At 42.1% G+C, this 24812-nt stretch overlaps 2 protein-coding genes and 1 long non-coding RNA gene across 18 annotated transcripts in view; 2 read left to right on the top strand and 1 right to left on the bottom strand.

Moving 5' to 3' along the window:
- LOC111070199 (dystrophin) overlaps positions 1-24812 on the bottom strand; it is a 160369-nt gene that overhangs the window by 58792 nt on the left and 76765 nt on the right. The window lies entirely within an intron of this gene.
- LOC111070209 lies at positions 2886-3782 on the top strand. The gene is made up of 2 exons (XM_022360606.2): positions 2886-3077; positions 3136-3782. The coding sequence occupies exons 1-2, from the start codon at positions 2924-2926 to the stop codon at positions 3576-3578; spliced, it is 597 nt and encodes a 198-aa protein (XP_022216298.2). The 5' UTR covers positions 2886-2923; the 3' UTR covers positions 3579-3782.
- On the top strand, positions 3950-6515 carry LOC111070213. Its single transcript, XR_002607331.2, has 3 exons — positions 3950-4081; positions 4142-4249; positions 6207-6515. It is a non-coding gene; the product is annotated as an uncharacterized LOC111070213 (long non-coding RNA).

Genomic DNA, 24812 nt, shown 5'->3' with positions numbered 1-24812 from the left:
CTGCATATGGGCATCCCTGTAGACATCGTATATGAGTTTCCGTTTACATAGGTCAAAACACAGACAGACAGACGGAGGTCTATGGAGAGGACTGTAGTAGAGAGGAATCACAGGCCCCAGTACACGGCAAAGTTTAAGTAGTTTAAAAAGTGTCGTCGTCGTCATCGTTCTCGTCGTCTGGTGGCTGGTTGCTGGTGGCTGGTGCCTGTTGCCTGGGTGATGATGAGCTCTTTGCCAGGCGACGAGTAGTCCCTTTCCAGGAGCCTCAGCCCCTTAAGCCGCTGAGCACACAAAACTCGTTTAAGTTTTAATAAACAAATTAAACTTGTGCTGTCTGTGCTGTTTTTTTGGTGTGTCTGAATGCAGTGCGTAAAACACGAGTTGACTTTTGGGGACATTTTGGGGCAGAAAGCAACTGCCAAAAGGCACCAAAAAAAGCAATTCAAAAGGTGTGAAAAGTTCCCTACTTAAATCTTAAACCAAAGGGGGGTTTTGTATTTAATGAAATTATATTTTTGCGATTCTATTTACTAGGTAAATATTGGATACGATTTTGATACACATCTATCAAGAATATCAATAGATTTTAAGTCAAAGTTCTATCTACAAAGAAAGTCATTCGAGGATAATAAACAGCTCCTGAGGCTCCTTTATGCTTGCATTTCCTCAAAATTACAGACTTTGGAGACAGACAATGGGGAGAAAGCAAAAAATCAGGAGTAAAACCAGCTACTGGAGCACCTTCTGTGGCATGCTCCGATGAAGAGATTTCCGATGGTCGAGTCACGTAGCGGCAACATCAAATGCCACATTAAGTGGCATGCAAACGGATGGCAGGAGTTAGAAAATGGCGACGAAGATCCCCCAAAAGCAAGTCAAAGGCAGCACAATAACAGATATTGAAAGCTGCTGCCAGGACACACGACCCCCGAGAGACACAGGGGTAACAGGGGAAACAACAGGGGACACAGAGGAGCCAAAGGGATCTGGGAGACAAGGAGCAGAAATATAGCTGGACACATTACCCTCGGGGAGCGAAGCAAGGAACCAAAATGCAACTAGTCATAGAGACGCAGCAGTCCATTCAGTCAGTCATTCGGTCATTGAGTCATTTAGGGACACTCTCTCGAGTACCCTGGGCATTGAGCCAAAAAAAAAATGGAAACGAAAAAACAACTACAACAAAACAAAGCAAAATCCGAAAACATTTCAATTTTCGTGACGAGCTGCTGCCATGACATGCCATTCCAATTCCATTCCATCCTCCCGCTTCCTCTGCCTTTCCAGCAAATACTCGTAATAAAAAATCAACTTTTGGTCAAGTGAGCAAATTGGCTAAATGAAAACGATGTAATGAACCAAAGTGCATGAGTGGAAAAGGAAAGGAAGAGTAGAGGGAGAGAGCCACTCGATGCAGAACCAATAACAATGCAGCTCGGCAAAGGGAAAAGGGGCAGTCTCTAAACGGAAGTTGGTTTATTGAGATGTGATTTGGTTGCACAACGAATTGAAGGATGAGAAAGTAAAGAAAATAGCAACAGCAGAAGGAGCATTTTATTGGCCAGAGGCCAAGAGCCAAGAGCCAAGAGCTGGCTAAAAGCGCAGCTGATACAAAATCAGAGTCAAGCACAATAAAAGAATTTCCATTTGTTGGTTCTAGCTTCTGGAGAGATCCCTTGCGTTAAAGTACTTTCCCAAATATATACAAAGATCCCATTAATTTCCACAGATGTTCCATGTTTCTGCAACTCTCTGCAGCTCTACCCGACAGATATATATATGTATATATATAAACCCCGACAGCTGTAGCTTCGCTTCTAATTAATGTCAGTCCTGTCCATCTTTCTGCCTCCTTTCTCTCACTCTCTCTCTGACAGTGGTAGCGGCGTGGCAGTGGGAGAAGGGTTCTCTAACGCCTTTTCCATGTCATAATAATTTCTGGCTCTTTGTCTTTTTTCTTTCTTTCTGAGCAATGGCGCCAACAACAAAAACTTTAATTAGTTATGCAAAAGCGCAGCAGCCCAGCAGCAGCAGCTTTCGGATTAAAACAAAGAAAAGAATGCGAAAAAAATATGCGGAAATTTTAGAACGGAAACTAAAAACAAAACCAGACAAACAAACCAAAAAAAAAACAGGAAAAACACACATGAAAATAGAATTTGTAAAAGCGAATTATACACATGTTCCACTCTGCTCTCCGCTCCGAACTTTCATTTGCAGGAAATGTTGGAGGCGAAAAAAAGAGAGAAAGGACTAACACATTTGAGTCGCAAAAAAAAGAGAGTAGAAAACTCCCACATTTAAGGGTAAAAAGCGGCAAAAAAAAGCATTGCAAAAAAGAGAGGAAAAAAAGTGGGATGCAAAACGAATTTCAAATTAATTGTGCGCAAAATTGTAATTTCATGCGGGGAATTAATAAATTATATCCAGCATATGCAAATCCCAATGCTCCACAGGATATAAACTGCACATGTGTGTGTGTGTTTGTGTTTCCAATAATACGCGAAAACAAATTAACGCGAATTTAATGTGCCATGAATATGGTATTGCCCACTGAAAACCAACAGGGGGCATGGAAATATTATTATGACACATTTAAATGACAAAAACAAAATGCAGTGGCCAGAGGGCGTGGCCCTGCATTTGAAAGGTAATTTCCAGAGCATGATTGAATTTTTAATTTAAATATACGAAACGAGTTTTTTAGTGCATCATCAATGCAGGAATAAAAGTGTAAGAAATGAACGATGACCAGGCCTGAATAGGGTTGCCCTGACAAACCATAGATCGAAATGCTGGGCAACCCCGATAACTGCTGGTCCCAGCTCTAGATTTTCGTGCAAGTCACTTGCAGCTTGGCAGCTGAAATCGGTCATCAGAAATCAGTACAAAATTACAAGGCATACAGAGACTAGTCGAAAAAATGAATTCCTCCGCAAAAAAAAATCCAGAAAATATTCTAAAAGTTGACTGGGAAAATGATGCGGACTTTCTGGACGATGCAATTGTTCAGTCAGTAGTTTCGGGTCTCACTGTGGAGCCGCAAGCACGAGAAAAGCTCCTGAACTCCATCTACGGTAAGTGAATCTGCCAAAGAAGTCCCACCAAGTGCTACATCCCATAATGGACATACAGGCGCAGCCAAGCGCAAGATGATGCAAGCTCTGAAATACGCCAACGATGAGCAGCGCAACGACATTACACTCGCGGACTGGAAAAAGGTGCAACAGATGCAGGCGAATAAAAGGGAACTACTGAGCATCGAAGAAAAGTACGATATCATTGCGAGCCAGAAGCCCGACATGCCCATGGCCACCAACACCGGACCCTGCTCCCGGTTGATGCTGCCCCCATGGCGTCACTGCAAGCTGGGTCCAACGGCCGTCCTGAAGGAGAAGTCGCGTTCGCGGATCGCGCAGGCACCACCGAAGCGTGGTGCTGCTCCCCCAAAGCAACCTTCGTCGGCAATCCCAGCAACTACAAGGTCGTGCAACGTCCCCTGGCTACAAAGGCACCGCCAAAGAGTGTTGGTGGAGCCGCAACATGGAAGCCTGCTGCACCGAAAGCTGGAAATTTAGGCTGTCAGTAGGTAGGGGATTCCTATTCCTATTCTTTCCACACATTTCTGAGTCTGAACACAAACATTAACGTAATTTTGTACTCAGCTGAGACCAGCAGCAGCTGTTAAATCTAATTTTTAAAACTACACGAACTAAAAATCAATTCAATTTTATGCCACACTTTCCTTGTTTGCGCGACAATCTACACATATTATAAATACACTTAACTAAAATCAGAAAAAAAGACAATTGACTTTTTATTTGACGTTTAGAGATGGGGTCAGAAATGACATTTTAACTATCGTTTGCTTAATTTCTGTTGTATCACAATTCATGCGAATTCACCTTGCAACTAATTCAATCACACAGTTATCCAATTTAAATTTTAAGCTACATTTTGCGACCAATTATGGAAGGAAAACTCCATCCTGAATATCCGCACAAACGACCTCAATGAACCCCACAGAATGAGAGGAAACACACACACGAATACGAATACGAATACGTGCAGGAAAAAGAGAGTGGGGAAAAACTTTTAACAAATTATCAACGCACAGTAGATGAAACTTTTTTCCATCCAGGTGAAAACTTGTTCGTGCCAACAAAATTCTGTATAAATTCGTGGGGCATGCCACAACGCAGCAGCATGCGCAGGGGGAGCAGGGGAGCGGGGAATGTGCCAAACACACGTGAGTGCAATTATGTAATACAAATAGGTAATGAAAGTTTTACAACACTTGACCAATCCCCAATTCCCCAACCCTGTCTGTGGCTCCCTGGCATACAAATGTGTGTGTGTGTGTGTGTGCAAACCAAAAAAAAAATATTTTCAACAATTTTGCTACAGGGAAAGGGCTTCATTTTGCTTCAGGAAGTCCTTCAGTCCCTACTTTTCTGCTACCCCAAAAAATAGAAATAAAATTAAGTTTCCCCACAAAAAAATAGTCCCTGTTTTCCGGGCTCTTCCGCTGAGAGGTAATTAAATTTATTGAAATAAATTGTCGTTGTTGCTGCTGCTGCTGGGGCTGGTGCTAGCTGGTGCTAGTGCTGCTGGGGCCCCGAAGAGCGACTTAACTTTTAATGAAATGAGTGCATAATGAAACCGAGTAAATAATGGGAGACGGGCCACACAGAGACAGAGCGAAAGAGAGAGAGAGAGAGAAAGTCTGCGTGAAAAACTCTCAGGCTAAAAGAAAATGCAGGAAAAAATGAGCTGGTAAAAATACAAAAAAAAGATGCGAAATTTTTAATGCGTTATGATGGCGGGCAAACACTTCTAATGTACGAGATGGGGTCTGGGTCTAGAACAACAGAGTTGTGCTGCTCCCAGCCACAGTTTTCCATGCTTTTCCAACCCACCCAGCAATTTCCACAGCACTCGCTGGCATTGCATTTGTTGCTATACTTAATGGCGTTGAAGCAAAAAAAAAAAAAACAGGATGCAGAAAGCGTCAACTTTATGGGAAAACAAGGAAGGAAAAAGACTGGCTGCGATGGAAGAAAGAAATGCACTTAAAGATCTATAGATTCTCAGGGATATAGTGATAGGATTTGGTTGAATATTTGGTAGGAAGAGAGGAGTATCTTTGGTAACAAAAAATATATAATAAATTTAAAAATCGTAGCTTTTAGATTAAAACATTATCCGATGTGGTTGAAACTTGGAAGATATCTCTGCTTATGAAATTTCTTTGGTATTCTTATAAAAATTATCATTCTTCCCCGCTCTGTGCAGCAAAAGTCTAGATGAAACCTGAATACCCCTTTCCAGGGTATAACAAATGGCAAATGAAATAAAGAGTAAAAAGTGAGGGGGGTGGGGCAAAAAATTGAAAATATATGTTATTGTGGCAAGAAGGCATTTGGTGTCAAGAGAGTGCCACACAAGAGTGCCCCTAGAGACAGAGAGTGTATGTGTGTGTGTGTGTGTGTGTGTAGTATGTGAAGTGTGTGCGTGAGACTGGTTGAGTGCCAGGGAAATGGCTTGGAAAATATTTACCCAAGCATGCCACCATTTGTTGCACTCTAGGAATTAGAAAATAGAAAAACTAAGAAAACTCGTAGAAATTTAAATGAGTAAATGAGTAAAGAATGACAGAAAAACAATCTCAAATATATCATCAGAGAGACCTTAAACAATCTTCGAAAATATAATAATAAAAATAAATCAATGACAAAATCCGAGGCTCAGCCACAGAAAAGTTTTTCCACCACACACACACACACAAAGTCTCCCTGGTCTCCTGGTGGAAAAGTTAACAATAAACAGGAACCACAATAACGAGGACAAAGCCAGGCTCCGCCTTCCAGCCGACAGAAGTCCATAAAAAACAGGGCCACACACAAACATTAATAAAGTTGGTTAACTTGCAGTTAACTTTACCCGTGAGTGTGCTTAAACATTATAAAGAACAACAAACAGAAGGGAGGGAGTGAGGACTAACGACTAAATAACGAAAAGTCTTCTTGCCGAGGGGACAGGCGCCAAAAAGTATGCAACACGCACAACAGCAATAAACCATATACAACCGCAGGACCCGCAGCCATATCCGTATCCTGCTCGGGGGGAACTTTCCACCCAGCAAATTGCAAACTGATTTAAAATTAAGCAAAAATATATATATATATACGAGATATATTTTCCAGCACCTGGCGGAGGAAGAGCAGGGAAAAACACACGTAACACAAATGAGCGTCATCAATCAAGTGAAAAAGGGAGAAAAGGGCGTGAGCAAGTGGCAAGGCAAAAACTCACTCAAGGATAAAGGATAAACACAGAGCTAACTTAATTCCGGCATCCAGGAAGTGTAAGTGGCGTGCTGCTGATTTTTCCCCACTGATATTCGCAACAGCAAAAAAAGGCACAGCTGCCGCTGCTGCACAACTTTCTTTAATAAGAACTTTTCCGCGCTCTCTACCTCTCCACCTCTCTCTCTTTCTACCAAACAAATCTGGCAATCAATTATGTTAATAAAAAAAACAATAAACAAATTACAGCAAGTGCTGCTGCTTTTCTCCCTTTGATTTAATGGGGGAACCTACTTTTCTTCGTGAGGGGTGGGGCTGTCTAAATTTTGTGGAAGGGGTGCCCGGGTCCGGGGTGGCCCTACTTTCCTAAGCGATAAAGTTGTTTCGGCGGCGTGGGCCTAAGTGGTGCCGCTTCAAGTCTTTTTCTGCGGCAAGAACACACACAAATTCGAAGAGTAAAACTTTCAGTTGGTTTTTTCGCGCTCCAGGGAGCGAGAGGCGCAGTTTGTCAACAGCAGAGCAGGGGGGACAAACCCCCTCTCTCACTCTATCTAGGGAGGAAGGCTTCTTTTTGCTTCCACTCTATCTTTCACTCTCCATCGGACAAGTGCTCCCTCTGCGCCTCTTTTTTTGGGTTCTCTCTCTTGGCTAATAAGACTTTCTGTTGCTCTTCTTGGCTGATAAGTTGTTCCCCCTACTCTGAGGCGCAAAACTTTGTTGCTTATTTGAGAATAAGGCGAACCGCAGGTAGTACTCGTATTTGAAGTCTAATCATTTACATTGCCACAGCCCTTGCCGCTGTCTGCCATCCTCATTTCTCATCATCATAATTACCATCCAGAGACAGGACAATTACCATTTGGAGTCAACAGAAACTATCCTCAGCTTTGTGGTTGGAAACTTTGCTCATTTGCTGCTTGGATTTTGCTGTAGCACAAAGTTTAAACTCTAAGTTTAAAGTTTGTTAATGATTTAACAGGAGAATTGAAACTTTGATTTGTTGCAAACGGAAGGAAGGTTTGTCATTGGTCTCCTCCCCCGAGGAAGATGAAGATCTACAGCCTGGGAATCATTTAAGGTGACAGCAAAGACTAAGAAAAGATACAATCCTGGAGCGCTGACTGTAGGATTTTCTGGGAATTATTCTGTGCTACAGAGAACTTTCTGGAGAAGTTTTTGAAGGATGAACAGAAACTCCTTCAAAGAAGAATTCACACGATTAATCCCCTTGTCCAGAACTCTCTTTCATTGCCAATGTACTTATGCAAAAACTTTACCCCGAAGGTGTCCATAACTTAGCCAACTTAGAGGTAGTAGGTCCTTAGGGACCACCCCATGCCTTCCTCTAAAGGCCAAGGCCTGACAGCTTCTAGCCTCTAGCATCGCATCGTGTCACCGCTCTAACGCGTATTTAAGTGGCCTACTCACTCAAACAGAAAAAGACGAGGCAAAAGACGAGGCAAAAGAGTAGGCAGAAGGCGAGGCAGCACTGAAATCAAAGTTAAGCTCTTCTGCTGCTGCTGCTTCTGCTGCTGCCATATGAAGTCGCCCGCCAAGAAGCTGCTCAAACGCTTAATGGGATGCGGTTAGAAAAGGGAGAGAGAGATGGAAAGGACGAGCAAAAAGGTCGCGGGGATTTGCCACAGAGCTAAATCCTGTCTCTGGCACAAAAAAAAGTTTGCTGTGTGCCACGCAAAGAGGATCAGAATGAGGCATGCCTCAGAAGCAGGAGGCATGGGGCACGGGGCACGGGACACGGGACACTCTAGCCAGCAGTAGTGTGTAGCGTGCGCAACGCATCGTAAATGTTAAGTCAAAAATCTAGTTGGCAAATACTTTTGGCACTCAATGTGTGTGTGTGTGTGCTCCGCCCACTCCACCACTTTCTTTTCTCTCCCTCTCTCGCTAGAGAATTATGCTTATAAGTTTTACTTGCTTCCACTTGAGATTCAAGCGCTTTGGGCGCTTCATTATTTGCACAATAGTTTTGTGGAAATAAATTTCCACCACGCCACACCACACCACCACCCCAGAAAAAGGGGAGGGTGTGCAAAAGCTACTCCCTCATAACTTGTTATTGTCCCTGTTAACACATGTTTGTATCTGGTAGATACTTTCTGTCTTTCGTGTCTGTCTGTCTGTCTGTCGTCTTGCGTGTGGCATTGTCTCCACTGCCTTTATTTTTGTGCTTTGGGTAATTTGTCATTTGTTGGCAGCAGACAGGAATCCAGGATTCAGGATTCCGACTGTTCCTTTTGGGCTCCTCCAGAGATGGAAACTCAATTGTCTCTTGTCTGGGCTGCTCCTTTTCTCCATCCCTTTGCCATATAATTTACGAGTATATGTTCTGTGCGCTTCTTTGCTCTATTTCATCTGTTTTAAATATGATTTAGTAGCACTTGCATGGCACTGAATTATGTGCCCAGGCATTTGGAGCGGTTATAAAAGGAGACTGAAAATTCTTCTGGTTGATAGATAAAGTTTTCTATCCTTAAGCATGGAAAAAAGGATTTAACTGTATGGAAATCATTTCAGACTGGAGTTTTCCTATGTTATCTGTACTCCATGGAGCTAAAGAAATTTAAGGCACTAAAAAATAAATAAATCACATTTCTAGAGTTCTTAATCCTTAACAAATGCCCATCTATAACCTACACTTTCTTAGCTTTCGCAGCTGTATGGTAAACCCACTTAACATATATATATTTTTTATGAAATATAAAACCCAAAAATCCCTTGCAACTAATTTCCACAAATAAATACTTTGAATGCTCTTTGGTATCCATCATCTACCACCTTTAATCTATAATCTTTGACCCCATTTGGATAGTTGGAGAACTTCCACTGACCTTTATTTAAATATTTAGAGGATTTTTGTGTTGTACAACCTTTTAGGGGATTTGGCTGTCATTTTGTTTATTGATTTTCACACAGACAGAAAATGCCACAGAAAGGATGGAAAAATCGAAGGAATATTTTCGCCCAAAAAACCTGTCGAAATGAATAAATGTGCAACACATAAAACTAAAATCAAGTCGACAGCCCCAGAAGCCGCAACAAAAAGAGGGGAAAAGTACAAGGAAAACTTTTGCTCCAACAGAAGCGGCAGCAGCGGGGGGATAGTATCTATTGTGTGGCATTTACAAGCAATTGAAGTGTGGCAAGCATCTCATGTAAGAGAGATAATGTTGCTTGTCCTTTAAGGAATAGTTTGGGCAAGCAAGGAAGGAAGAGCAAAACCCTTTTGGCTGACAGCAAACAATACATATGCGGGTGGCATCAGCAGGGAGGAGGGGCACTAAGAAAATATACGATATAGAGTGTAGAGAAAGGGGCTAACAACATGATAAGGAGTGAAAGCAAAGGAGTGAGAGTGAGGAAAGGCGTAAGCGTGTAGGGAAAGATTCGGAGTGAGAGATCTGCGAATAAGAAAATTTCCAAACTGAAGGCCACATACCAAGAAAAGATACGAATGGTACAAATTTGTGGCCTGTGGGTTCTTGGCTTGGGAAATTCTTTAAATATTAAAATCTTGATTAAGTTAAATGGGCAAAGGCAACACCAGACGAGACCCTCAAATAAAATCCACAACAAAATCTGTTTTGTGCCCTGCCCTGCCCCTGCCCCCTTTGCTGCTGTAAATTTTACACATTTTATGCACCATTTTGGGAGAGCGAAACCCCTGCCGCTGCTGCCTCATAATCATTTGACCTCGAACTGCTTTGAAAACAAAACAAAAAGTAAAACTAAATTGAATTACATCTTTTGCCCTTTCACACTTCACAGCAGGAAACTTTTGATGGTTCAATTAGCAGATCTTTCGCTAGCCATTCGCCGTTCGCAAGTCAGACGCCAGTCAGTCAGTCAGCCAAGTGAGAAAACAAACAATTAAGCCCTAATTGAGCCCACATTCTGCCAAAGGAAAATGTGTCTGGGTCTGGTAACCCCAAGGACCCAAGAAGGAAACTCTACGTGAAACGTCCAACCAATGTAAAGTCTAACCAAGGGAAAAGTCTTTTTCCTTCATCCTCCCCCAATTCTACAATCATTTTATTTTCATTTTCAATTTTACGTTTTCTTTTTTGGTTCTCCTTTTTTTCACTCGCTGGGCTCGCTGGCTGCTGGGAAGCCTACTTAAGTTGTCACTTTGATTGCTTTTGAAGCTTTTTTAAGGCCCACGCTAATTTCTGTCTTTGTCCCCTCAGCCCATCTATCATTTTGTCGCGGGCTCTAACACAATTTTTCTCGTATTTTTTTTTTTTCTTTCTTTTGCAGTGTTTCGCTTATTTAGATTTCCATGTGACTGACACATTTTTGCAGCAACAAAAATTAGGCAAGAAGAATAAAATTGAGGGATACCAAAATGTCTTTTTGGGGCAACATTGAATTATTAAGCGAAACTGAGAGAACCATGGAGAAATGCCCCCCGCCTCTCTCCGCTGTCCCACGGCTGTGGGTTTTCACTTGCACTTTATTAGATTGACATCTCCACAGAGACAGCGAGAATTAGAGACAAAAGAAAGACCGTAGCGACCTGATGTTGTATGAAATCTGTGCCATTTTATTTTTGTTCTTCACAGAATGACATTAAATCCGATTTGAATTCAATTAGTGAATGACAATTCGTGGCAGTCTCAGCAGTGGGATTGAAAATACCATTTTTTTTTAAGCTTGTAGAAAATAAAGAAAAATGGTAGTTATCAAAAGAGAAATATGCCAAGCGTTGGATAGGATTTTAAAGTAGAAATCTATGTGGAAAATATTCAGGGAAGTGCTTATATTAAAGGTTATAGCTAAGGAGGTCTCAAGACTGACTTGGAAGTATCTTTAGGTATTTAATTATAATAATCATAATATATTTTATGATTTCTTTCTCTTTTTCCCACATTTATCGTATCCCAAACAATATTACCACCCTTTAAATCCATCACAATTTCCTACAAAATCTTTTGGCCACAAGAAGTAGTTCACTGACCTTTAGACTCCTTTTACTTACAGCAATACCCACATTTTCTTTGATTTTGCCATCGAACGCTTACCTGCAATGAAAAAATAGGGAAAATAAATATATATTAAATATGTATTGCATCATAAAACATGACCATTAAACATTTAAATACCAAAGTCTGTGGTCAGTAACGTGTGAGGGGGAAATTGTTCCTTGTGATTTCCTTTTGATTAAATTGAAGTTTGTGCGAAAAAGTTGTAGGTCGTTGATTTTCAATTGAAAATGTTGGACCAACAAATAACAAAAAGCAGGGCAAACAGGGAAAACAGTGAAAAAGAAAAATAAAGAAAAGGAAAAAAGTTGCTCGTCATGTTCAGGAAATTAACTGAGGAGCAGCCGGTGGGTCATGGGGTCGATGGGGCATGTGCCACCACCAACCGTATGGCGTGGACATGCGACTTCTTCTAGGTCATGTTGCGGTGCGGCGGCTCTCGAATTTCATTTCCTTTGCGCACACACACTTCCCTTGGCAATTTTTTTTTCCATATTTCAAAGAATTTTTCCCGCAGTTATCCCGGGGCGTTTTCCGGTAAACAAAGCCCAACAGCCGCCCACGAAAACACGAGAAAGACGAGGTGCGACAAAAGTAAAGTCACAAAAAGTAACAAAAGTGAGCGCCAGCCAGAAATGAGCATGCAGGCAGGCAGCCAAATGAGATTTTTAGGTCAACAGAGAGCCGAGCCGGGTCCAAGCCGGGAGGAGCTGGGTTGCCAGATGCCAGGACTGTCATACGAGTACCAGTTCCAGTACAGAGGGATAGGCTGCCGCTATGCCATGGTTTTGTGTGTCACTTTCCGCTCGACTTTCCACTTTCCCCACTCATTTTCCAGCAGCGTTTTTTCCCCGAGTTTTACCTTTTTATAAACGGTACGAAAATTGCTGCGAGGGGTGTATTGGGTTTGGGGGAAGGTATGCAACGTGCTGCGGGATCAATTAAGGCAGCTCTGAAGGAATGAAAGTTTATATTTGCCTTTCTCTTTTATCTGCTGGAGCTCTAGAGTTCCCTTTGTACAGGGTACCTTGTCTAGTCGTTACAGTCCTACAGTTCCTTCACAGCCTTGTTGCTTGTTTCTCTCTCTCGCTCTTCTGGTTGAACGCTTTGATGCTGTGCGAGACGGCAGTAACCCACTGAAGCTTTATAGGCTAAATAAATACCGCAAGCTGCCCGTCCAGCCCAGTGGTTGGGGAGGTTGGGGGAGTACTTCTATGCGGGTTATTGCAGGGGGTGTGGGAGGCAGGTAAGCAGGTAGCTCTACTGACATCACACTTTTGTGATGTTGCCTCTTGCCCCACGGGCAGGCCGTGGCCTCTTCGTGCGTGCGGCTTTAATGGAGCCAAAGTACGGTGTTGTACACGGCGGGTGGAGTGGGGGGGGGCCTTTTGTTTTGTTGCCGCAATCTGTGCGTGGCCTATACCTGTACACCACCACCTGTACACACGACAGTATATCCCCGTATCTGTGTGAATGAATGTGGGGCGTGTGTGTGTGTTTGAGGGTGAGTGAAAGTGCATTGCATACTTATAGGCACTTATGCGGCACATTAAGCGGCTGACCTGAATATCTGGTCGCCTGCTAATGATTTTTGGGCCAAAAACCGAAGAAATGCCAGTGCCAGTGCCAGTGCTAGAGCAAGAGCCTCCTCAAGAACTGCTGCCCCACCACCACCACCACCACCACCACCAACACCGAAAATGTGGCAGCAATAGAGCACAAGAAGTGGGCCCCCACCGAAAATGTGGCACACATTTCTGATGGCGGATGTTGGAGTGACGAATGTAGGCCACCAAAAAGTGCGACGAATTTTGAGTTCCCGCAAAGTGCAAAGCATTTGAAAGTCAAGCGATAAATGTTCCATTAATCTGGAAATATTTTTTGGGGTAAATTATTCTTGAAAAAAAAGGATAATAAAAAATGTAGCAACTGAGTGCCAGAGTTTTTCCTGATGTCTAGGAACTAGACTAGCCTTATCCTTACACCCAAAAAAGTATGCCAAAGATTTCGCAAAAATGTATTAAAACCAATTAAATGCCAATTCTAATTGGGATTCTCTTTAAAGATGGCTAAGCACCGCTCACTTTTGACCTATATTCGTAGCTATTAATATTCATAGACTAGCAAAATGAGAGGCACAGACGGAACAGCCCAGAAGGAGAGCCAGTTACAGACAGAACACGTCAAAGGAGTGCCACGAGAAGCCATATTTCAGTGTAAATTTAGCCAAAGATTTCCATTTCCATTTTCATTTTCAATTTCTATTTTTTTTTTTTAAGCCAAGCCCTGCCTGCCTCATGTTTTGTGGCACATCATTACCAAGTGTTGTGCTGTGGCAATCAGAAACGAGAACTGAACTCTCTTTTGGCCCTAACTATGCTAATTTCAAACTCGTTTTGCGAGAGAAATAACAAACTCATATGCAGCAGCAGGAGGGAGTGGGCAGGAGACAGCAGCAGCAGCAGCAGCAGCAGCAGCGGCAGAGATTCCAGCAACCAGTCGAGACACTCAAATCACTGACGAGTCTTGTTAGCACAAGCCCGCAGACAGTTAACTAAACCGACTACGAATCGTATGCGAAGCGAATCGTGGCCCCACTTCCACATCTCTCGAGGTTCTCGAGGGAGAACCTTTTTACATCGTCTCGTTCATATTTCCCATGTTGCATGTTGCTCTGGCAATGTAACAGCGATGAAACATTTTTTGTTTTCGACTTTTTTTTTCTCATTTTGCATTTTGCGGTTGCTTTAAGTTTCGTTTCCTTGCCAACGGAACACGAATCCAAACACCACAACGTTTTCCCCCCCCCAACACACACCATATTTTCCTCTGCTGCCATGTTTTCCTCCTGCTCTCTGTGAACAGCAAAAAATCATGTTTTCTCAGTGTACAACGGCGCGTATGTGTAATATACGATGGCCATAATGAATGGCAAGTGCTGTAGCAGTGCTGTACGTACAGGCGCAGACCAGGCAAACGGGTCAGCTGAAGCTGTAGTTTTTTTTTTTTTTTTTGGCAACATTTACAAACTTTAAGGCTCTCCAGAAAGTTGGGATTCTTGAAGAGCCGAACCCGCATGCCGCCTTTCATCTGATTAGCCGTCATGTCAGAGCCACAATCTATCCTTTTACAACCACAATCTATCCCTTAGACCAACAACCTATCCCTCAGACCAACAATCCATCCCTCAGACCAAAAACAAACGAAAAAGAAGAAGAAAAAAACCAAAGCCAAGGCCATAAATAATTGCAACTAATTTGGGGACAAGTTTCTACACAGACAGAGAATAGGGAAAAGTGAGCAGTGGGACACGAGGAGTATATACTCCCGTATCGTATGAGTAGGGGCTATGGAAAAACTAATAATAATGCCAATGACACACTGACATGTCGGTCCCACACAGCTACAGACATGGACAGACACACTCGGGACTGGGGACTTGTGGGGCATGCCACACACATGGTGGCATGGTGGCATGGTGACACATAATCACATAAAAGTAATGAACTCTGCGCTGAGCTTTTCGCACTGAAAGGGTCCTTCATCTCATCATAATGGGGCCACTAAAAGTCTGCGTTTCTTGCTATCTCTTTTTGCCCACCCCATACCCCCGCTATCTGCACTCTGCAGATGTATCTTTCACTCTCTCTGTATCTCCCCTGCAGCTCTGTATCTGTATCTGTGCCAGCTCTCTATAGTGGCATCTCCAGTGGCATCTCTTCTTCGGTGTATCTGTATCTGTCAAATGTAGCTCAAGCGTAAATGCAACAACTTTAATGCTGCTGCTGCAGGAGCAGCCAAGGAAATGTGTGGTCGCCAAAGCAGAAACATGAACCGAACAGGCAAAGGCAAAGGCAAAACCCAACGAAAACCCATGGCAAAAAAGGAAGCAGAAAGGAGAGAAAACCCCTTGCGCACCCGCATCATGGACTTTGTCATCAACCCATGTTCGGTGGCGATGAAAAACTGCTGTGGCAAAATGTGCAGAAAAAAAAGCGAAACGGGTAAAAATTAAAGACAAAAATATAAAATCTCGTATAACCGATAAACGACGATGGGATACGCTTGATTGAGATACGAAATTTTGGTGATGAAAGTTGGAAAAGGGTTCGATCTAAAAGTGGGGGATTAAAGCAGAGAAAGCAGAGAAATTGTGTACAAGGACTTTGAAGGACTTTAACTTAAATAAAAACTGGAAAAATATGATGAAAATGCACTAAAAATCGCATTTTTTTACTGCACCTAAGTTGGTATTTTTCTAAGCCTTTGCGGCTCCCCCTTGTTATGGGGGAAAAAGTACTCAACATTCCGTGGAATCTCAAATCTATGGCTCAATTATGGCTCCCCCATAAAATTCATTAAAGAAATAAAAAGGAAAGAGTATATTGGAGAAAAATTCTATGAGCGAGCAAAAGCAACTAACGGTTTATTAGTATGTATGGTCACATGTCACTAACGGCGTCGTTGTCGTCCCTGTCATCATCCTCGTCGTTGTGGTTGCTCCTGCTTCTGCTGCTCAGTGCTGCTTCCTGGAAGTCCCATGTCCCCTGTCCCCTGTCTACCGTCTCTGTATTCCTGTCCGCATGCCTGTCCGCGCTCAACGTCCGTGTGATGTGGTCATGTCATTGCGCTCGGCATGCTGATAAAAATTGTTAACAAACTTTGAGTTAACGACAGACCGCGCGCAACGTTCGTCGTCCTCTGAGAGTGTGTGTGTGCTATGTTATCCTGCTTTTAGTCGTCTCACTCCTCCTAGCCCTCCTCTAGTCGCACCTCCTCCTCCTGTTCCCGATGCTCTTTCAGTTTTGAAAAATGGCCAAACACTATTAGCTTTCTGTCGGGGCAAAAAGGATGAGATGAGAGGTTTGCATCGGGCAAGAAGCAGCAGGAGCAACAGCGGCTACAGTCGCGAAAGGAGGAGGAGCAGAAGCAGGAGCAGCGGAAAAACTGCCACCAGTACAACGTCGAAAATATTAGTTGCAACATTTTTCGTGTCATAAAACTTTATTTTGTTTGCAGCCAACACACAAAAAAAAAAAGAAAAGCAGCAGAAAAATTCCCATAAATTGTATCTGTAGAGTGAGCGAGGAATTCCATCGTCAAAAACCTAAACCAAAATGCAAAAATGTAATATATTAAATATAAATTCTTTATTAGTGGGGTTTTTTATGATGGGAAAGATTGTGGATACTTCAAGGGATAGGTGAATGGTGCTCGAAGAGCGATAAAGGAAAATGTATATGGGGAAGGGTTGAACCAGTGGAAGATTAATGATGTATGAAAAATAGGTAGAGAAGGATATAGAACCTTGTAGAACCTTAAATTTTTCGCAGAAAATTCTTCAATGAAAATCACATTCTAGCAACCTGTTACCATATTCCCCGCACTCCACACAAATAGCCCACACTACAAACGCTACTCCCTTTCCAGAAGCCAAGTAAATGTTTACCTTTAATATCCGTCTGCTAAATCAAAGTTTTTTGGTGCCCACCGCTCGCTCCGCTCTGCCTAATCCTTGGGACCTGCCAGAACCAATAAGAATAGCAACAACAATCGAAAGGAAACACACACACACACACAGAAAACAAAAGTCCTGGCTAAGCTTTTCCGTTTGCTGCTGTTTGTTGTTGTTTGTTGTTCCTGTTTCACTTTTCAATTTTCCACACAATCGAGCAGCAGGCAAAGACAATGACAATGGGGAAAAAACTATGTGACAACTATTCCTGCACAGCTGTCGCCCTCCGCAAGGACGCTGTGAATGTGAATGAGGATGAGGGATCCCTAAATCCAGTTGCCATAAATACGGAGACTTTTCAACACATTAAACACAATAAATCCCGAAAAATAAGCCAGGATACCCAACAGGAACAAAACAAAAGAGGCAAAATAGGGAAAAAGCGGGAATGTTAGGGGAAAAACTGCATCAAAGCTCAGAGAGTAATTGAGTGACGATGGTTGCTGTCCGCTGTCTGCTGTCTGTTGTTTGTTGTTGAGACAAAGCCGCACAACACATTTGCCAGCATTAGCGAGATTGCAATTATCCTTTGGGCCTCCTGTTACAGTGCCTGAAAGTAGGCACTGCCAACAGAGAGTGAAGATATATAAGCCCGCCCCAATGGCACTATAAACAAGAATTATGACAGCGAAACCCTTGCAGAGAAACAGCGAGTGGGAAAGAGATAAAGAGCATGAAAGGGAGAGAGATACAGCGAATGAGAGAGTTCCATCATCCATTTGTTTTGTGTCTTGGTGTCTCCTGCTTAAGTGACATTTTGTGTGTACTCTAAAGTAGGGTATTATGACATTTAGCAGACTTTTGGAACATTTCGGCGAACACTTTTGTTTTATTCTTCAGTCACAGAAAAATATCACACAAAACTTTACAGTTATACATTCAATATATTTGCAACAAAAATTGAAAATTTTATGCCAACCCACAAAAAGAATAACTCCCAAAGAGTATCTACATCTTCTGCTTGCGCGTCCAAATATTTCTTACTTGTTTTGACTTTGATGCAGTGCACTCGTCCTCTCTCTCTTTCACTCTGTGTCTCTGCATATCTTTCTCTCGGTCTGGCTGTTTCTTTTCCTCGCTTTCTGTTTGAGTTGCTTATCCCCCCCATTCTTTGCCATCTGTTTGTGTTGCTCTCCTTTCGGCAAAGTCAACTACTAATAATCCTTAAAGTGTCAACATCCCCACTGGCTTAAAGCGCCTTCCACAGCAAAAAAAAAAAAAAAAACCAGGATATACTTTTTTCGAGTGAAAGTTTAGTTCAAGTGAAATTGACATTTAGGCCGTAAATTGCACATCGATGCAAATTGCGTTTGGGCTTCCCCGTTTCCCATTTGCTTTTCTCTCTCTCTCTCTCTCTCTCGTTTGCATGTCATTCAATCGAATATTCTACTCTTGTCATCAGGCAACCCAATTTTGCTAACATTCTTCGTTTTTCTCCGCCTCTTCTGCCCTTGCATTCTACATCCTGCCAGCATCCTTTCACATGTGGCTCGTGTCGTGCCTTTCGTAGAAAATTTCTTTTTCACATCCTTTTCTGTTTTCCATTTTGCCTTGCATTTTCCAGCATTTTCTTTGCAGCATTTTGCTGCTTGCACAATTCAATTTGGCAAAATGTAATCGATGCTAAGATGTGCAACGAAAACAAGGAAAATATTCCAAACTATAGATTGACATCGATGGGGGAGATGCAAATATTCCAGAAAACTAAAATAGAAACTCTGTAACTGAATGAAATGTTAGTCAAAGAGAGACAGATACTATAACGAAGGCAAATATTTGCAGGACTTTGGTAAAAGTTTGTCAATAAATTTATTGGAATTTGAGTAGTAATGGAATTTGTTTTACTTTGCTCAGGAATAATTCAACTAAAATGTGAAATATCGAAATATATCAGAACAGCATCTAAATTTCGTAGCATTTTGTCACCTCTTGTTTTTTACACCTAGGAAATTTTAAATTCTCCTGCCACACAACCCGTTTGCATACCAAAGCAATCAACAATTCTCAGCAGAACACAGTCAGCCCTTTCTTAATTCCAGCTCCGCCACTGGGCACACACACACACACATAAACATCATTAACTGATATATCGGCAAAGGAATTCCCTGGAAACTGCACTCACACCTTCCACCCTCGTTCCCTTCGATTGCAATCAATCAAAAACTGCAATCAAGACCAAAATTGATGCAACATATGCAGGACCCAGACTGTGGGTCCATATATATTTCTACCCTTTAGAGACAGTTCAGATGTATTCACATATTCTTTTGCCACATTTAATGGTGGTATGAAAAAAAAAAAAAAGAAACCCCAAAAAAGGGATGGGTGAACGAGCCACAAACGAGTTGCGGCATTTTGCACACTTTTGCAGAGAGAGAGAGAGACAGAGAGAGACACGAAGTGCGGAGGAAGGGCATTCCAGAGGTAACATTAAAGTAATTGCTTCCAATTTGATTTCATCAGCCACAGGGACAGAGTAGAGTGAGTCCTGCCTCCAGGATTACACCAGAATAAAAGCAGCAGACCCTACCCACCTATTGTCTGTGCAGCCGTTGAATATTCTCATTAATGAAGCTGCCATTCAAACACACACGAAATGTGAAGGGCGAAAAATCAGTGGCGAAAATAAAGAAAAATTTGAACCATATGCCCATACAAAATTGAGCTGTTGCATATGCCCCATAAAGTGGTAAGCAAATGGTGGGAGTGGAACCCCCCGCCCGTTGAATGCATTTTCGTTTACTGCGCATACGAGTTTCGTTTTATTTTTTTCGTGATTTTCCATAGCACACTCTTTTCCTTCCTTCCTCGTTTTTTTTTTCGTTCCTTTTTTGTTGTATCCATTTTGCAACAGCATTTGCATAGCACTCTACCGTACCCCTCCCCCACGCACCACCTGGGGTATCTTCCAGCAATTTCCATCGTAACCCAGTTGCACCTGAAAAACGCCCCGAAGTTTGTTAGTTTGTTTGCCTCCTTGCGCCAGATCCTGTTGCCTCGTGATGCTGTTGCTGCCAGAGAAAATATGTCAAAAATCAGCTGCGGAAAAAAATTGGAAAAGACAAGAATCTGCCTTCGATTGCCTGCAGGTTTTTTTATGAGAGGTGGAAAGAGAGAGGTGGAATGGAATGGAGTGGACTGGGTGCAGCCCCATACCATATGCACTTTGTTGTGTTGTGTATATTGCAGCTGACGCGCCCTGTCAGAGATGCTGATGCTGAGGCGCCTGAAACGATTTTCGTCTGCGTTTCGCCCGCCTGTCGGATCTCAAAACTTTTTTTCGTTTCGTTTTCATTTTGCACACACACACACACAAAAACAAAAAAGAGGAGCGCTGAACACAACAAATACTTGAAAGAGAATGAAATTGTTAACCCTTTCCCCGGCACTTTTTTCTTTCTTTCTTTTGGTTCTGGTTCTGGCGCTGAAGCTAATCTCGGAACAATCTTTGGATGGATTTTTGATTTCAAAATTCTTTGGCTAGCAATTTGGGTAACAATTTGTTGTAGAGCTAAAAGCAATGCACTTCGAAGAATGAATCTATCAGCAAATCGGTTATTTCTACACACAATTTGTATAACTATTTCAGTGGAGATGAATTAAGAAGGGAAAATTGATATTTTACAAAGAATGTTTCAAACAGATTTCCATTTCCACTGAATAATAATTCCAATACAAAATATTTTCGCCAGAAAACCAAAGAATACTTTACTTTTGGTCGGTTACTTTTGGTCCATTACTTTTGGTTGAATTTTTCGAAATTCTAGAGAATTTATGCTTTGTATAACATTTTTCAAGCCTCTACCTCTCCACACTTTCTTTGAATTTAAATTTTAAATTAATTTCACAATTTCCTCACCATCAGCGAACAAATTTCTGAATTTTAAATTTAATTTTCTGGAATATTTAAAGCTGTAAGTAAATTGAAAACTTTATTGATTTAATGCCAAATATATCTGTTGGTGTGGCCCGCCCAAATAATTTTATTCAATTTCAGCTGATTAAGCCGCAGCTGGAGGCCACTTTTCAAGGGCTTAAACGGATGTAAAATTGCCACTCTTATCCGGTATTTCACACCGACTTTCCTTTGGGTTTTCCCAGAGACATTACTCTGTGTGCAAGTAATGAAGTGCTTTAAATATTAAAACCAATTTACGCGACAACATACCAAACGCATGTTATGATGCGTGTTGCCACCAGTTGGTGGCACATTTTGTTGGACCCGCAAAAAAAATAAGGGCAGGAAGCAGCTGACATATTTCCAGGGGACGTGTGTGGGTCTCTGGCCAGCAGCAGGCTGCTGTGTCCTTCGTGTCCTGTGTTCTGGTAAACTTTTGCAATTAATCAAGATAGACCAGAGACCCAGAGAGTGGTTCCATGCTCCTCCTGCTACTGCTGCTGCTGCTGGCAGAGCGAAATGAACATCGCAATTTACATGGTACCGAACATATGGCCCCAGACTCCCGTCCCTGAACACCAGGCACCTCAGCTCTCTTCTCGCATCCACCTGGGGCCAGGCAGGGCCAGGCCAGGCCAGGGGGCGGTTGTGTGGAGGCGACAAAGATTAATAATAATAACTGCGACTAGCGCCCAGCGGTTGGTCAGCAAGTGGCATAATCATGATTTATGACATGCAATTAATAAGCGAAATGGTCAGCAGTCGGCTCGTCTGTCGTCTGGCTGCCGCCCACAACAAAAGCAAAGAGCTTTGAGCCTCCAATTGAAAGGCTGTTGACAATGTGGTTGGGCTTTCGGGGGCACTACTCTCCCATTGAACTCCAGGAGCTCACACCTGAAAGCCGCACTTTCAACGCATGACAATTGCAATTATTTTAAGCACGCACTTTGCTGGTGATTTTTGCGGTTTTGCTCCATCAAAATGTCCAAAAAAAAAGAGAGACAGAGAGAGAGAGAGAGAAGAAGAGGGAGGGAGAGAAAGAGACACTATGCTACACAGGGAAGTTTATTTTGAAGAGAGAAATTTAGAAAGAAAACGGAACTGTACAAAGAAAGAGGGAAATATATAAAGAAAAGGGAATATATTTCTATACCCTTCCCCACGTTTTTGTCAATGCACATGCCAATGCTTCTTGGTATTTTTATTATTTTCGTAATATTGTTAAAAAAATCCCTCGCAAATCCAATCCACAGACAGCTCTCTCAAACCCCCATTTCCTCTCCTCTCACATCAGCTGCACCATGAAATCCACACAGACACAGACACAAAAACGAATCCGAAAACTCATGTAAATTGGCTTATCGCCAGCCATGTTGTCCAGTGCAATTAACCGCAATGTCCGTTCTAGTAATTAAAAAGTTATTTTTTGGGTTTTCACGCCTCCACAAACACCGTTCGCATGCGTGTTGCTTCCCCGTGTCTGCGCATAGGTGTGACTGAATGTGTTCGGGGGTACGGGGGTAAGCGCACAATAAACATAAAAGGCCACAAAATTGCATTCGTTAATTGCCAAGCGGCACAAAAGTGAATTCCACGGGACAATAGAGTGGCGGGTGGGTCCTGTTAAGCTGCTGTTTTCTACCAAGGGTTTTTGACTTGCGGTATATTTTGCAATGGACACAGTCCGGAGAGGATAGGATTTTCATTTACAATTAAATAAAATTTCCAATCCATTTCTATTGCTTAAATGTGTTCCATGTGTTCCATGTATTTATTCTCTGACAAACCTTCGGTGAAAAACGCAACGTGCCACAGCAGCAGCCATACCGACTTTAGTTGTGCGTAAAGCTAATTAAAATAAATGTCATTTTGGGGCCCACGACTGTCAATAGTCAAATGGCCAACAATTTGGCCTGGCCAGTGCGTTGATTTTGCACTTCATTTGCTAAACAAAAGAGGGGCTGGGCTGGGCAGGGCTGTGCGAAAAGAGGGAGATTTTCCATGAAAATTGCCCAGGAAAAAGCTCTGTAGCTGTAGCTGTTGCTGTTGCTGGCAGTGTGGCTGAAATAATTACTTTGTAATGTAAATTGTTAAATGGTTTAAATGTGGAATTGTTGTGTGTGTGCATGAGACAGCGACAGTTCAGGGAAGGGGCCTTGAAATGCAATTACTTTAGATCCCTGTGTAATTGTTTGCAATTGCATTATGACTGCTGCATACTTTTTGGCAGCACTGTATGTGTGTTTGCAACTGTTTGCTTTTTTCGGTAGAAATGCCAGAGAAGTTTTCTCTAAATAAACTGGCCACTGGATTGTTGCCTTTAGGCCATGAAATTGTTTGTTTAAATTCTGTCAACTCTCTCTCTCCTTATTTCTGTGAATATTTCTCTGTAGAGAATTTCTCAAGTTAGTAATTTTCCAAGTGATTTAGTTATTAATGTTTATGCTAATTTTTGTTTCACTTTAATTGCTAATTGGCATCATTTTGGGCATCAGCTATGCAGGCAGACATTTCCACAATTTCCATAACTAATTGGCTGAAATCTACATCACAAATACGCTTAAGAAATTTCCAGCTAGACGATGGACAGTGCGTGGCGAAAGTATTAGGCAGGGAGTGTAGAATTGTGTAGTTAATGTAACTAAAATAAAGTCTAGGGGACTGCTTAATATATATTTCCTGTGATTTCCTTAGTCTTTCCTTCATTCTAATTGAAAGACTCCTGAAGTTCCTTAAGGCTTCGTAACGCACTGTTTACTACTTGAATGTAGGCATTCAATTTATTTCAGAAAACGAGTATTTTCTCTGTTTTGAATTCAGAGAAGCAGATAGAGAGAGGGGAGAAAAGTTAGTCGGGGCACAGCACAGAAGCAGCAGAACAGGCAGTCACATAAACTCAATTTTAGCATTTCATGTGTCCCCCAGGAGTGCCCCACAAAAAGGACTCCACACATGCATATGTACGTTTGGTACATAAATTTAAATTAGACCCCCCCACCCAGCAAAGGACTCGGAATGAGCGATAAGCCTACAATTAGAACTAGTTCCCATTTGTCATTAGAAATATTGTTGCATGGCCTGAGAACATGGGGACACAAAGGACCCAAGAGGGGTAAACAAAAAAGGTGTTATTTCAACAGCAGAGCGACAGAGCGAGAGAGATAGAGTCAGCATTTCTGGTAGGGGCCCCCACATCCGATTTAATCACATTTTAAGGTGTGACGACACACGTCGAAACGTGGATGGATCCATGCGGAAGAACTTGATGATTATCTCGTACATTTTGAGGATTTTCGTGACTTGATTAGCTCGCTCTGCTACCTCTCTCTATCCACACTTTGTGGCTGGCTCAAAATGTTGATTAAAATTTCAATTTTAACTTTGGCCAAAGATTAGTTTACGTAGCGAAGGAAAATGACTTTGTAGTTTACTAAAATTAATTGGCTTTGAGCAGAATTTTAGGTTGGTGGGAAAATTTATAGAAATTGATGGGCACTGAACGTGTTGGCACTCCTCCCACCTCCCACCAATTTAACTTTCTGGATCATTAACTGATTTGATGGCTTTTTGGCCCTGTGGAGCCAGCGGAGACACAGCTTTTGGCCAGCCAGAGATAAGCTTAAGCGGTGTGTGGTGGTGGTGTGGTGTGGTGACTGCCCTTCGTCCGGGGGTCATCGATGATGATGAATAATGTACGGCAATAAAAATTATCGGATTCGAAAGTGTGTGTGTTTTATGCTGATGAAAGTAGAGGAGGCATGGAAGCAGGTCAGGTCTCTCAGGTTGCTGAGGTTGTAAAATGTATTTAAGGTATACCAAAAACTATCAGTATTAGCGGTATGAAGTATCACAATAACATTTATATAATCATGCCAAAAGCTGAACTTACGCTTTTACTTCAAGCCATTGATTAGCCAGAATAAAGTTAAACATACCTGAAAAAGAGAATTTATGAATTAATTAAGAAAATCAATTTGAAATTCATATTAAATAAAATGATGGAAAATAAAATAATTATAAGCCTGCTGCTGACAATAATTGAAAAGTTAGAACGGGAACCCCACTCACCTGACTCAATCGATCCTGGCTAT

This window comes from Drosophila obscura, unplaced genomic scaffold (assembly GCF_018151105.1).
Source record: "Drosophila obscura isolate BZ-5 IFL unplaced genomic scaffold, ASM1815110v1 contig_4, whole genome shotgun sequence".
NCBI classification, from domain to species: Eukaryota; Metazoa; Arthropoda; class Insecta; order Diptera; family Drosophilidae; genus Drosophila; species Drosophila obscura.
Note: the sequence above shows the minus strand (reverse complement) of the source record. Positions and strands in the feature narration are given on the sequence as shown.

Coding starts and splice junctions, on each gene's coding strand:
- LOC111070209 (XM_022360606.2), top strand. CDS start 2,924: ATGAATTCCTCCGCAAAAAAAAATCCAGAAAATATTCTAAAAGTTGAC. Junction 3,078..3,135: donor GCTCCTGAACTCCATCTACG/GTAAGTGAATCT, acceptor ATGGACATACAG/GCGCAGCCAAGCGCAAGATG.